Source organism: Hylaeus anthracinus, unplaced genomic scaffold (genome assembly GCF_026225885.1).
Source record: "Hylaeus anthracinus isolate JK02 unplaced genomic scaffold, UHH_iyHylAnth1.0_haploid 3, whole genome shotgun sequence".
NCBI classification, from domain to species: domain Eukaryota; kingdom Metazoa; phylum Arthropoda; class Insecta; order Hymenoptera; family Colletidae; genus Hylaeus; species Hylaeus anthracinus.
Window position 1 is genome coordinate 7,647,068 of NW_026535284.1, and position 9,326 is coordinate 7,656,393.

At 30.1% G+C, this 9,326-nt stretch overlaps 3 protein-coding genes across 4 annotated transcripts; 2 read left to right on the forward strand and 1 right to left on the reverse strand.

The window, feature by feature from the left end:
- Positions 1–288: 288 nt before the first annotated feature.
- On the forward strand, positions 289–2,533 carry LOC128893920 (V-type proton ATPase subunit E). The gene is made up of 5 exons (XM_054155256.1): positions 289–462; positions 1,138–1,313; positions 1,501–1,669; positions 1,779–1,962; positions 2,146–2,533. Exons 1-5 carry the CDS (start codon positions 430–432, stop codon positions 2,262–2,264), a joined length of 681 nt encoding a protein of 226 aa, XP_054011231.1. The 5' UTR covers positions 289–429; the 3' UTR covers positions 2,265–2,533.
- Positions 2,534–2,952: 419 nt separating this feature from the next.
- On the reverse strand, positions 2,953–5,588 carry LOC128893912 (peroxisomal membrane protein PEX13). 2 transcript variants are annotated; one of them, XM_054155245.1, is made up of 5 exons: positions 5,351–5,588; positions 4,572–4,832; positions 4,211–4,452; positions 3,970–4,149; positions 2,953–3,896 (listed from the first exon to the last, which is right to left on the reverse strand). In XM_054155245.1, the coding sequence occupies exons 1-5, from the start codon at positions 5,416–5,418 to the stop codon at positions 3,532–3,534; spliced, it is 1,116 nt and encodes a 371-aa protein (XP_054011220.1). In that variant the 5' UTR covers positions 5,419–5,588; the 3' UTR covers positions 2,953–3,531. The 2 variants fall into 2 exon arrangements, with proteins under 2 accessions (XP_054011220.1, XP_054011218.1); XM_054155243.1 differs by having other exon boundaries at positions 4,205–4,452; positions 5,351–5,586.
- Positions 5,589–6,318: 730 nt separating this feature from the next.
- LOC128893900 (CAAX prenyl protease 1 homolog) lies at positions 6,319–8,485 on the forward strand. The gene is made up of 6 exons (XM_054155224.1): positions 6,319–6,508; positions 6,745–6,891; positions 7,028–7,231; positions 7,320–7,832; positions 7,912–8,055; positions 8,129–8,485. The coding sequence occupies exons 1-6, from the start codon at positions 6,398–6,400 to the stop codon at positions 8,345–8,347; spliced, it is 1,338 nt and encodes a 445-aa protein (XP_054011199.1). The 5' UTR covers positions 6,319–6,397; the 3' UTR covers positions 8,348–8,485.
- The last annotated feature ends 841 nt before the right edge of the window (positions 8,486–9,326 follow it).

Here is a 9,326-nt window from a genome sequence, read left to right on the forward strand (position 1 = left end):
ACAGTGATGGGCAAAACCCTAGGCTTCGAATAAATCTGAAGTTTGCCGACATGTTTGTCTCATTTCCTCTTTTGAACATTTTCCAAAGAAGGAAACGAGACAAACATATAAGCAAACTTCAAATTTATTCGAAGCCTAGGGTTTTGCCCATCACTGCCTCCCGAACCACCCCTTTCAATGTGTTACAACATTTTTGGGACACCTTGTATATACTCTGGTTCTGTACTTTAAGAACGCATTAACCAGCTATATATTTCAACTTTGATTGGTTTTACGAACGCACCGTTCGTGTCATATGATCGTCATTAACCGAAGACACTTTCGTCAGTAGGCGTTGACTCCTTGAAAAATTCGATTCGGTTGTATAGGGTCGGTTAATAATTCGAAAAAGCTTTATTCCGAGGAACGAGCTAATTCTAAAGCTTCAAAATGGCACTGAGCGATGCAGACGTACAAAAACAGGTACAGAAACCATTCAAATTAAACCATTTGCGGATTCCCGTTGAGCATTGATTTTAAGCTATTTTTGCATTTTATTCTATATATTGTTGCATACGCGGAACACTTGTTTTTTTGTATTTCTCTTGTCAACTTTTTGTTCTCGTTATTTCCCTCTTAATGTTCGTTAATCTCATACTTGTATTTCGTCGAAAAAAAAGACATGATTTTTCAAAGTAAATTCAAAGTATATAAATCGTTTTTGGTTTATTTGAATTACTTTCGTTCTAAACGAAACATATATCGAGTAACTAATAACAATGAAAAATATGTAATTTCGTTTTACAAAAGTTAGATCACAAGGGAATATCATGTGTAATTGTATTACACTCCAATTTTCAAATCTATGAAATTACATATTTTTAATTTATTAATTTGCAAATTATGATAAAATACAAGAAAATAATAATACCTAATTATTTATGATTCATCCCTTTTCTTTAATAATTCCTCTTTTGTCAAATTTTGATATTCGTATCAATTTGTGTATGAGAAGTTTCATAAAATATTAAAGTACTATAGAATCTAAAAAAGATATTAATATTAGTTCAGTGATGAATTTCATTTGAATTCTTATGGGTAAATATTTATTTAATTGAAATGGATTATGGCACTATTATAGTAATCTTGTTCCTTCAGATTAAACATATGATGGCCTTCATTGAGCAAGAGGCCAATGAAAAGGCAGAAGAGATTGATGCTAAAGCAGAAGAAGAATTTAATATTGAAAAAGGTCGTTTGGTTCAGCAACAGAGACTTAAAATTATGGAATACTATGAAAAGAAGGAGAAACAAGTTGAACTTCAAAAGAAAATGTATGCTTAACATAAAGAATCATGTTCAACATTGCAATTATAATGTAACATACTTTTTTGTAACTACTTCTAACTTTTTCTGTTAACTCTTTCATTGCTAAAGCACAGCATGTTGTTCATCCATTAGTATTATATACAAATTTTATGGAGAATTATGCATAATTAATTGAAATTGTTTCATGCATAGTCAATCATCCAACATGCTGAATCAGGCTCGATTAAAAGTCCTGAAAGTCAGAGAAGACCATGTACGCAGTGTACTTGATGAAGCAAGATTAAAATTAGCGGAAATATCACGAGATTCTTCACGTTATAGTGGAATTTTGGAATTACTAATTTTGCAAGGCTTGTGTCAGGTACATATCTATTCGAGTTTCAAATCGATTAAAATTATTTAAGTTATGTAACTTTTACAAATGTACAATCATAGTTTATAGATATGACTCATGTACTTTCAATTTATAGTTGACAGAAGCTCATGCTACTGTTCGTGTACGTCAAGTAGATCTTCCTCTAGTAGAATCTATTCTCAATGCTGTACAGGATACATATAAACAACTAACAAGAAAGGATGTTTTGATTAAAATTGATCAAGACAATTTCCTTTCTCCCGACAGTTGTGGTGGTGTTGACTTATATGCAGGAAGAGGTATTTGTTTACTAAACCTACATTTTATATTTTTTGCATTACATTTACATGATTATGTTACACAACGCGCAACTCGAGGATCTACTGTATTAACGAACAACTTATATTTCGATTTCTAATTAACTTTTCCAGAATAAGATAATTCAAAAATAAATTAATCATTGCACATTAATTCTTTTTCAGGGCGCATAAAGGTCAGCAATACTTTGGAAACAAGATTAGAATTAATAGCGCAACAATTAGTACCGGAAATACGTTCTGCTCTATTTGGAAGCAACCCTAATCGCAAATTCACCGATTAAAAAGAATTCCTTTCTCATTTTCTCTTTTTCCTCCGTTTCTTTCTATATTTTCCTTCCTAACAAAACATTCCCTTCTTTAGAACGCTAAAATGACTGCAGAATTCGTTGTGTAGAATGTAGAATTTGTTGTTGAAATTGTTGGAAAGAGAGGGAAGGTGAAATTGTAAATTATATAAACATGCGCGTGCGAGCAGGCGCAGCACATAAATATATATATATATAAATATATAAATATAATATACATATACCTATAAAGTATTTTATGTGAACATGCTTGTAAATTTTCTAAAGCTTCTCCTTAAAAGAAAAAAAAATTCCTTTGACTCCAATTAATATTATTTTTATAAATTTGCAAGTAGAAACTATTGTATTGAACATAAATGTAGAGTGAGAGCATGAAAGTGGCCTAAGAGTTAAATTAACAAATTAAGATTTTCCAATTAGGTGCCATAGTCAATAACCCAAAAAAAATATAATGTTACCGTTCGATTTTGTTTTTGTTCTCGTAGTAATATTAAGGTATAAACAATTTCTCACTCTACAATTATTCTTAGGGATGTTTAAATCTCGTTAAAAATATAGATTACAATATTTTGCAATATTCACTTATCACTAGAACATTAATTTTTATTTATAAAACAGGATTCTTATCATATGAAGTACAATATTATACTGTTCAAAGTTTAAGAAAGATACAAACTTAACAGTATTTATTTAAATATCCAGTTTATTATAAACAAAAATTAAAAATTAAATAGAAAAATGTGTACAAATTTAACAATACATACGTTATGTTATAATAATTACTAAAATTACGGTTTGCGGTATAAATATAACTACTGTATGTAACATTGAAAGTCCCATCTATTATACCCATCAAAAAAATCGGTAACCCAATCTTACTTTAAAACCCAACAGGCATAGAATTTCAGTTTATCCGAAATTTTTACTATTCCACCTATAATTGTCCAAAAATTAAAATGTTTTAAAAGTTGTTCGTTATTTTATCCACTTTTCTTAATTTTTATATCAGTGTCATAACTTAATTTTCCAAACCAAAATTCATTAAATGTTATTTTTGTTACAATTATTTATGATGCATATTTAAAGGCAATTTGGTATTTTTCGAGATAAGTTATTAACTGATACGAAAGAATTTATTAGAATACAGTCTTTCGCGATTAATGTTTAAAAATATTCAGCAATCATTATTATATTGAAAATTAAACGAATATTGCTTCAATTATGTTAAATAAATTCTAAATGTTTATGCTTCATTCGTAACATTTTCATTGGTTCTTAAAATTTCAGAACCCTCTTTATTATTCCTAAACTGATTTTCGTTCGTAGAAGGTTTCTCTTCGTTTAGAGGCGGCGTTTCGGTATTCTCCTTCTTCTTTTTTAACTGTCCTACAACTCTAACATAATTGTAGGGAATGAGACCGACGTTCACGTTATCAGTAACTTTGCACCACCCTGGTAAATTTTTTGGTTGTAAAGATTGAGGCGCAAGACAAACTTTCTGACCAGTTCTCACACTCAGTTCTTCATTATTTGCTGCAACAAAATCGTACATAACTGTTGCAATATATACTGGTTGTTCGCTTTGGTACCATTCCTTTGGATCATTCCCTAAAAGATACGCATAATTGTATACGGCTGGGACTGTATAACAATTTAATATTTAATATATTTCCAATTGTACCTTTCATTTTAAAGTGTTTCATGTTACTCGAGATTTTATGAATCATGTAAGGTACTACGAAGAACATGCTAAATAATAAAAATCCAGACCAAAAAGAAGAATTATTAACATTTTCGTTTCCAACTTTTACTATAGATTTCTCCCATAATTCCTCGTTTATGGAACTTTCATTCTGGAAACCTGAAAAGTAAAATGATTAATAATTTATTAATTTTATTAATTTTGCAAATCTTACCAGTACCGCGTGCAATTTTTCTGTATAACCATTTTAGGAATCTAATCAATGCAAGTGTATTAAATAGTTGTCCTATAGTGGAGCGTAGCCTTCCAACATTTTCTGCAACGCTCAAAATTGCCCTAAACGAGTTCGTTATAGTAAAATAAGTAGATTCCAAGAGCATTGTTACAGATGAAAATGTTTGCAGAACAGTTTCAATCAACTGAAATGTTGGCCTAGTGCTTTCTTCAAAATATTGAGAAAATCTAAACAAAAAGAAAACATAAGAAAAAGTCATTATATGGATTCATTAAAAAAACATTTAATATACAAATTTATTTATAAAAAATATTGTGTTAAATTACTTTTATTAATCCTGACTCACCTACTTTCAACATCGCCACTGTGTCCACCAAATGATCCATAATTATTAAAATTAGAATATGGACTATAACCATAGGAACTATATCCTCCATACCCACTGAATCCTCTATACTGATTTCCATATCCACCATAATAATTAGACCCGTATGGTCTATAATCATTGAATCCAGAATAATTTTGAACTGGTTGACGTGGTGGCAGTGGAGGTGGGTTACCTGATTGAATGTTGGGAGAAGGAAATGGTGATGATATACTAGGTGTACTGCAAAGAAATCACTCCATATAAAAATAATATAACATTAAATGAAAAGAAATGTAGTTAAACTTTTAATATTTAATCGTCATTGATCGCTCTTATTACTTTTAAATTCATTCTTGCTACTTCATTTCAACCTTTAAAAGACAAGCTAGGTTTACTTTGAATTACAGTTGTAGTAGAATCGATAGTGTTAAGTTCAAGGAAACTTCGCATTAAATGTAAACAAAGATAACAGTACGCACAACTATTCATACATTTCGAAATATTTTCTTCTTGTTATAAGAAATAGACTATTAACTACATAATGATTTTTGTCAAAACATTTCGTCCCAGATAGTTCAGGAAATATGAAGTATTTCATGACTGAGAATAAGAGAATTTTAAATTACTCAAGCGGGAGTCTCGTCTTTTAAAGTTTGATCTTCCAATACTTTTTTCAAGTATTGAACGAATTTTCGAATCGAAGTAGTGTCGTTGTTTATGAAACTTTTACTTGAACCAATTTTAGAGAAAACTAATACCTGCTCAAAGCATTCGGAACATTTCTTAATTGGCAACCAGCACTGCCGCTCGATTTTTCAGGCGCCATGGCTCGCAATAACGTCTTTATCGTCCTGATGATATTTCCTGTACAAAGTTCATAATCGTTCGACGAATGCAAAACAACTTTAACTACATTTTCTGTGCAACTGTGCAAGTCACATGCAATTTTTGACAATCGTGAAAGTTACTAGTTGCTATTTATTTTCGTGAATGTTATACAGGTTAGGAAACCGATGACGTCATCTTTAGAGACATTTCGTAGAAGTGCCGGAATCTGAAAAGTAAAAAAATTAAAGAATTAGTAAAACCTAGATTTGATTAGTAAGAATTTTCTGTTAAATTTAAATATTCGATGAATTCAAGATAGCATTCGTATAAATTGATAATCTGTCGAATAATGAATTAATAATAAATCTTCGATTTACGAGGTTAATTCGATTTAAATGTTCCCGCGTAAATCGAGTAAATCGCGTAAATCGCGTTCTGATTGCTCGGGGTTTTTTATTAATATTTCCTTAACGAAATCTCGGACAACATTTTCGCTAAGGAAAAAGTTGTTTGAAATCACCTCTCGAACCACCCCTTTCAAAGTGTTACAACATTTTTGGGACACCCTGTATATTTGTTTAAATGAAAAAAAGAAAAGATCAGTTATTAATTAAAAAGAATGTAATACCACGAATAAGGACAATATGTATAGTTTCAATTACAATTTGCTTTGTTGCGGATTTGATGAAATAAATTGTCTGATCAAATACAAATTCCTTTTAATTCCTTTCAAGACTGATTTTTCTCTTTCTCTACGATACATTTACAAATGGTAATCTGAATTTTTTAACAACGAAAAATACAAATTAAAAATTTTTATTTAAAATACTTGAGTTAGGTCTGTCGATAAAAATTTAAGGTAGAGGCCAATCACGGTGTAGAATTGTAGCGAATGAAATCAAACCGTCCTGTTTCAGAAAAACTGATACTACAGCCACGGCGGAATACCGGAATCAAGATTTTAGTATTTATTAAATATGACTGTAGTGGCTAATTTTATAAAATTACTCGAGGAAAATATACTTTATGCAATTTTGGTATTAATATGGCTACTATTTTTGTGGAAACTTTATTTAAGCCTTCGCCAAGTGAGTACCTCGTTTCGTTAGGTTTTTGGGTTATGGACTCAGGGCTTCATTTCATTGAAAACATATTTTTTAAATAAAGTAATATAGTTAGCGACAGTTTATGAGATGATGTAAACTGTCATTTGCTATAGTACTTTATTTATCTCCTTAAAATAATTTAATATAAAATTAAACCTTCTTTTAAAGAAATATTAATTGTATATCGTGTACAGAATATCGCATTATAACTTTTTCAGAGGGCTTTGATGACGCGTTTGGTTGAACTACCTTCCTCTGTTGAAAGCTTCATGACAAAGGATGTTTATGATAAAGCACGCAGATATGGTCTAGATAGATTAGACTTTGGCAATTTTGAGGACACGTACTCTAATATTTTTACTACGGTATGGTAGTTCAATTTCTTTCATAATGTTGCATATTAAATATTTAAGAATACATATTATAATTTAATATCACAATATTGTAATATAAACAAATTAAATATGTTTTACAATATTGTAAATATGTAAACATTTACAGGGTATTTTATTAGCTTCGTGTTATCGTCATTTCTGGCAATGGAGCATTGACTTAGCAAATTATTTTGGTCTCAATCCTGAAAATGAGATTATCTTGAGCGGTATTTGTATGCTTATTATAAACGTTATTTACGATGTAACTGATCTACCATTAAAGATCTATGATAAATTTGTTGTGGAACAGGAACACGGATTTAATAAAGAGGTAAAAAAACTATTTAACATTTGCTATTACTATTACATATATGTTTTTTTTTATAGAATTAATTAAAAAACTCGAGTATTAATTTCAGACACCCTTGTTTTTTATCAAAGACCAAATTCTTAAGTTTATTGTTGTGCAAGCGATTGCAATACCTCTCCTTTGTGCTGTGATATGGATTGTCGAGAATGGTGGAGATTACTTCTTCCTTTACCTTTGGATCTTCTCAATTTTTGTTACTGTTATTATGATGATCGTCTATCCAGAATTTATCGCACCGCTGTTCGATAAATACACGCCGCTCCCAGATGGAGATCTGAAATCAAAAATCGAAGCGTTAGCAGCGTCCCTCAATTATCCGCTCTATAAATTGTTCATTGTCGAAGGATCAAAAAGGTCTTCGCACAGTAACGCATACTTGTATGGATTTTATAAATCTAAGAGGATTGTCTTGTTTGATACTCTAGTGAAAGAGTATTATAAACCAGCAGAAGGTGAAACAGAAATAAAAGGATGCGAAACGGACGAAGTATTAGGAGTGTTGGCACATGAATTGGGACATTGGAAATACAGTCATACATTGAAAGGATTTTTGCTTACTCAGGTAGGTTTCTTAATTAATTACATAGATCTTATTTATTACATATTACATGTTGGAGTCTCATAGATTTATATTTTCACAGGTGAGCTTCTTGGTAAATACTCTCCTGTATGCAAAACTTCTTAATTACAAACCAATGTACGAAGCCTTTGGTTTTATGGACTCGCAGCCAACATTCATAGGACTTATTATAGTCACTATGTATATTTTAATACCTATAAATACAGTGAGTTCTAATATTTTTAATATTTTCATGTACAAAAACGTGAACTACCCCGTTCACATAATATATTTTTCAGATAATACAATTCGTAGCAGTAGTGATAGGAAGGAAATTTGAATTTGAAGCAGACAGATTTGCAAAAACGCTGGGACGCGGAGCTCCATTAAAAAGAGCATTGATTAAATTATATAAAGATAATCTTGGTTATCCTCTTTACGATAAACTATATTCCGGTTGGCATCACAACCATCCTCCACTACTTGAAAGACTTGAAGCTATTGATAAGGAAGATTAATTATATAATTAATTTTTAAATTATATGTTCATTTAGTCACGAGAGTAATTATAACGTATTGTATAATCAACGGCAAAAATGACTATAATGTTAAGTTGAATTTTAGTTAAAATAAAAAAGTATCAGTTTATTTTTAAACATTATCTAGATTCGTTAAAAGATAAAAGTTCTATGAGATAATTATTTTTATAAAATGGATGTAATCGTACTGCTACAATGTTCAATTATGCAATTTCATTCCAGACATAATTTTATAACATTTTTGCTTTAACATTCATCCACTTCATCACAAGATAATTATCGCATTTATAAATAACGATTACATAATCATAATGGTGTGTGAAAACTATTAGTATCTTTTTAAAATGTTAATAATGAAGAAATAATACATAATGTCTAAAACTTAATATTTAAAAATAAGTTATGAATTTATTTCATAATCTCTTGTAAACGAAGATATCTTTCCTTTAACCTTAATACTTTTATACTTTTCAATAACATATCTCCTTCTTAACGATAAGTTTGTATTACACATTAAATAAACTGAACGATAACGTTCTGTAAAACCAAATGTATACATTAAATGTTACGTATATATAGAATATTGAATCTGTTTTATTACTTTGTTTATAGTGTGCATGGTAAAATGTAACGTTTACTAATATATAATTATTTGGTAATATATGATGCATAGAGTTTTTATTATATCAGCCTTCATTTTTAAACTTTTAAAATATCAGTGTTGCCTTTGTTGTTTCCCGCTATTTTCGCTCAAATGAAGAGCCAGCTAGCGTGAACATACCGAACTACGTTCGGAGTATGATTAGCGCCTCTATCGGAAAAACGCTCAAGTTTGTCATCGAATAATTTCTATTTGCATAGCTAGATGGTGCCATTTGTATCTTTTTTATACCACTGTCGGTAAATACATTGTAGTGGCGCCATCTAATGCTAAAAAAGGGAACTATTCCACGACAAA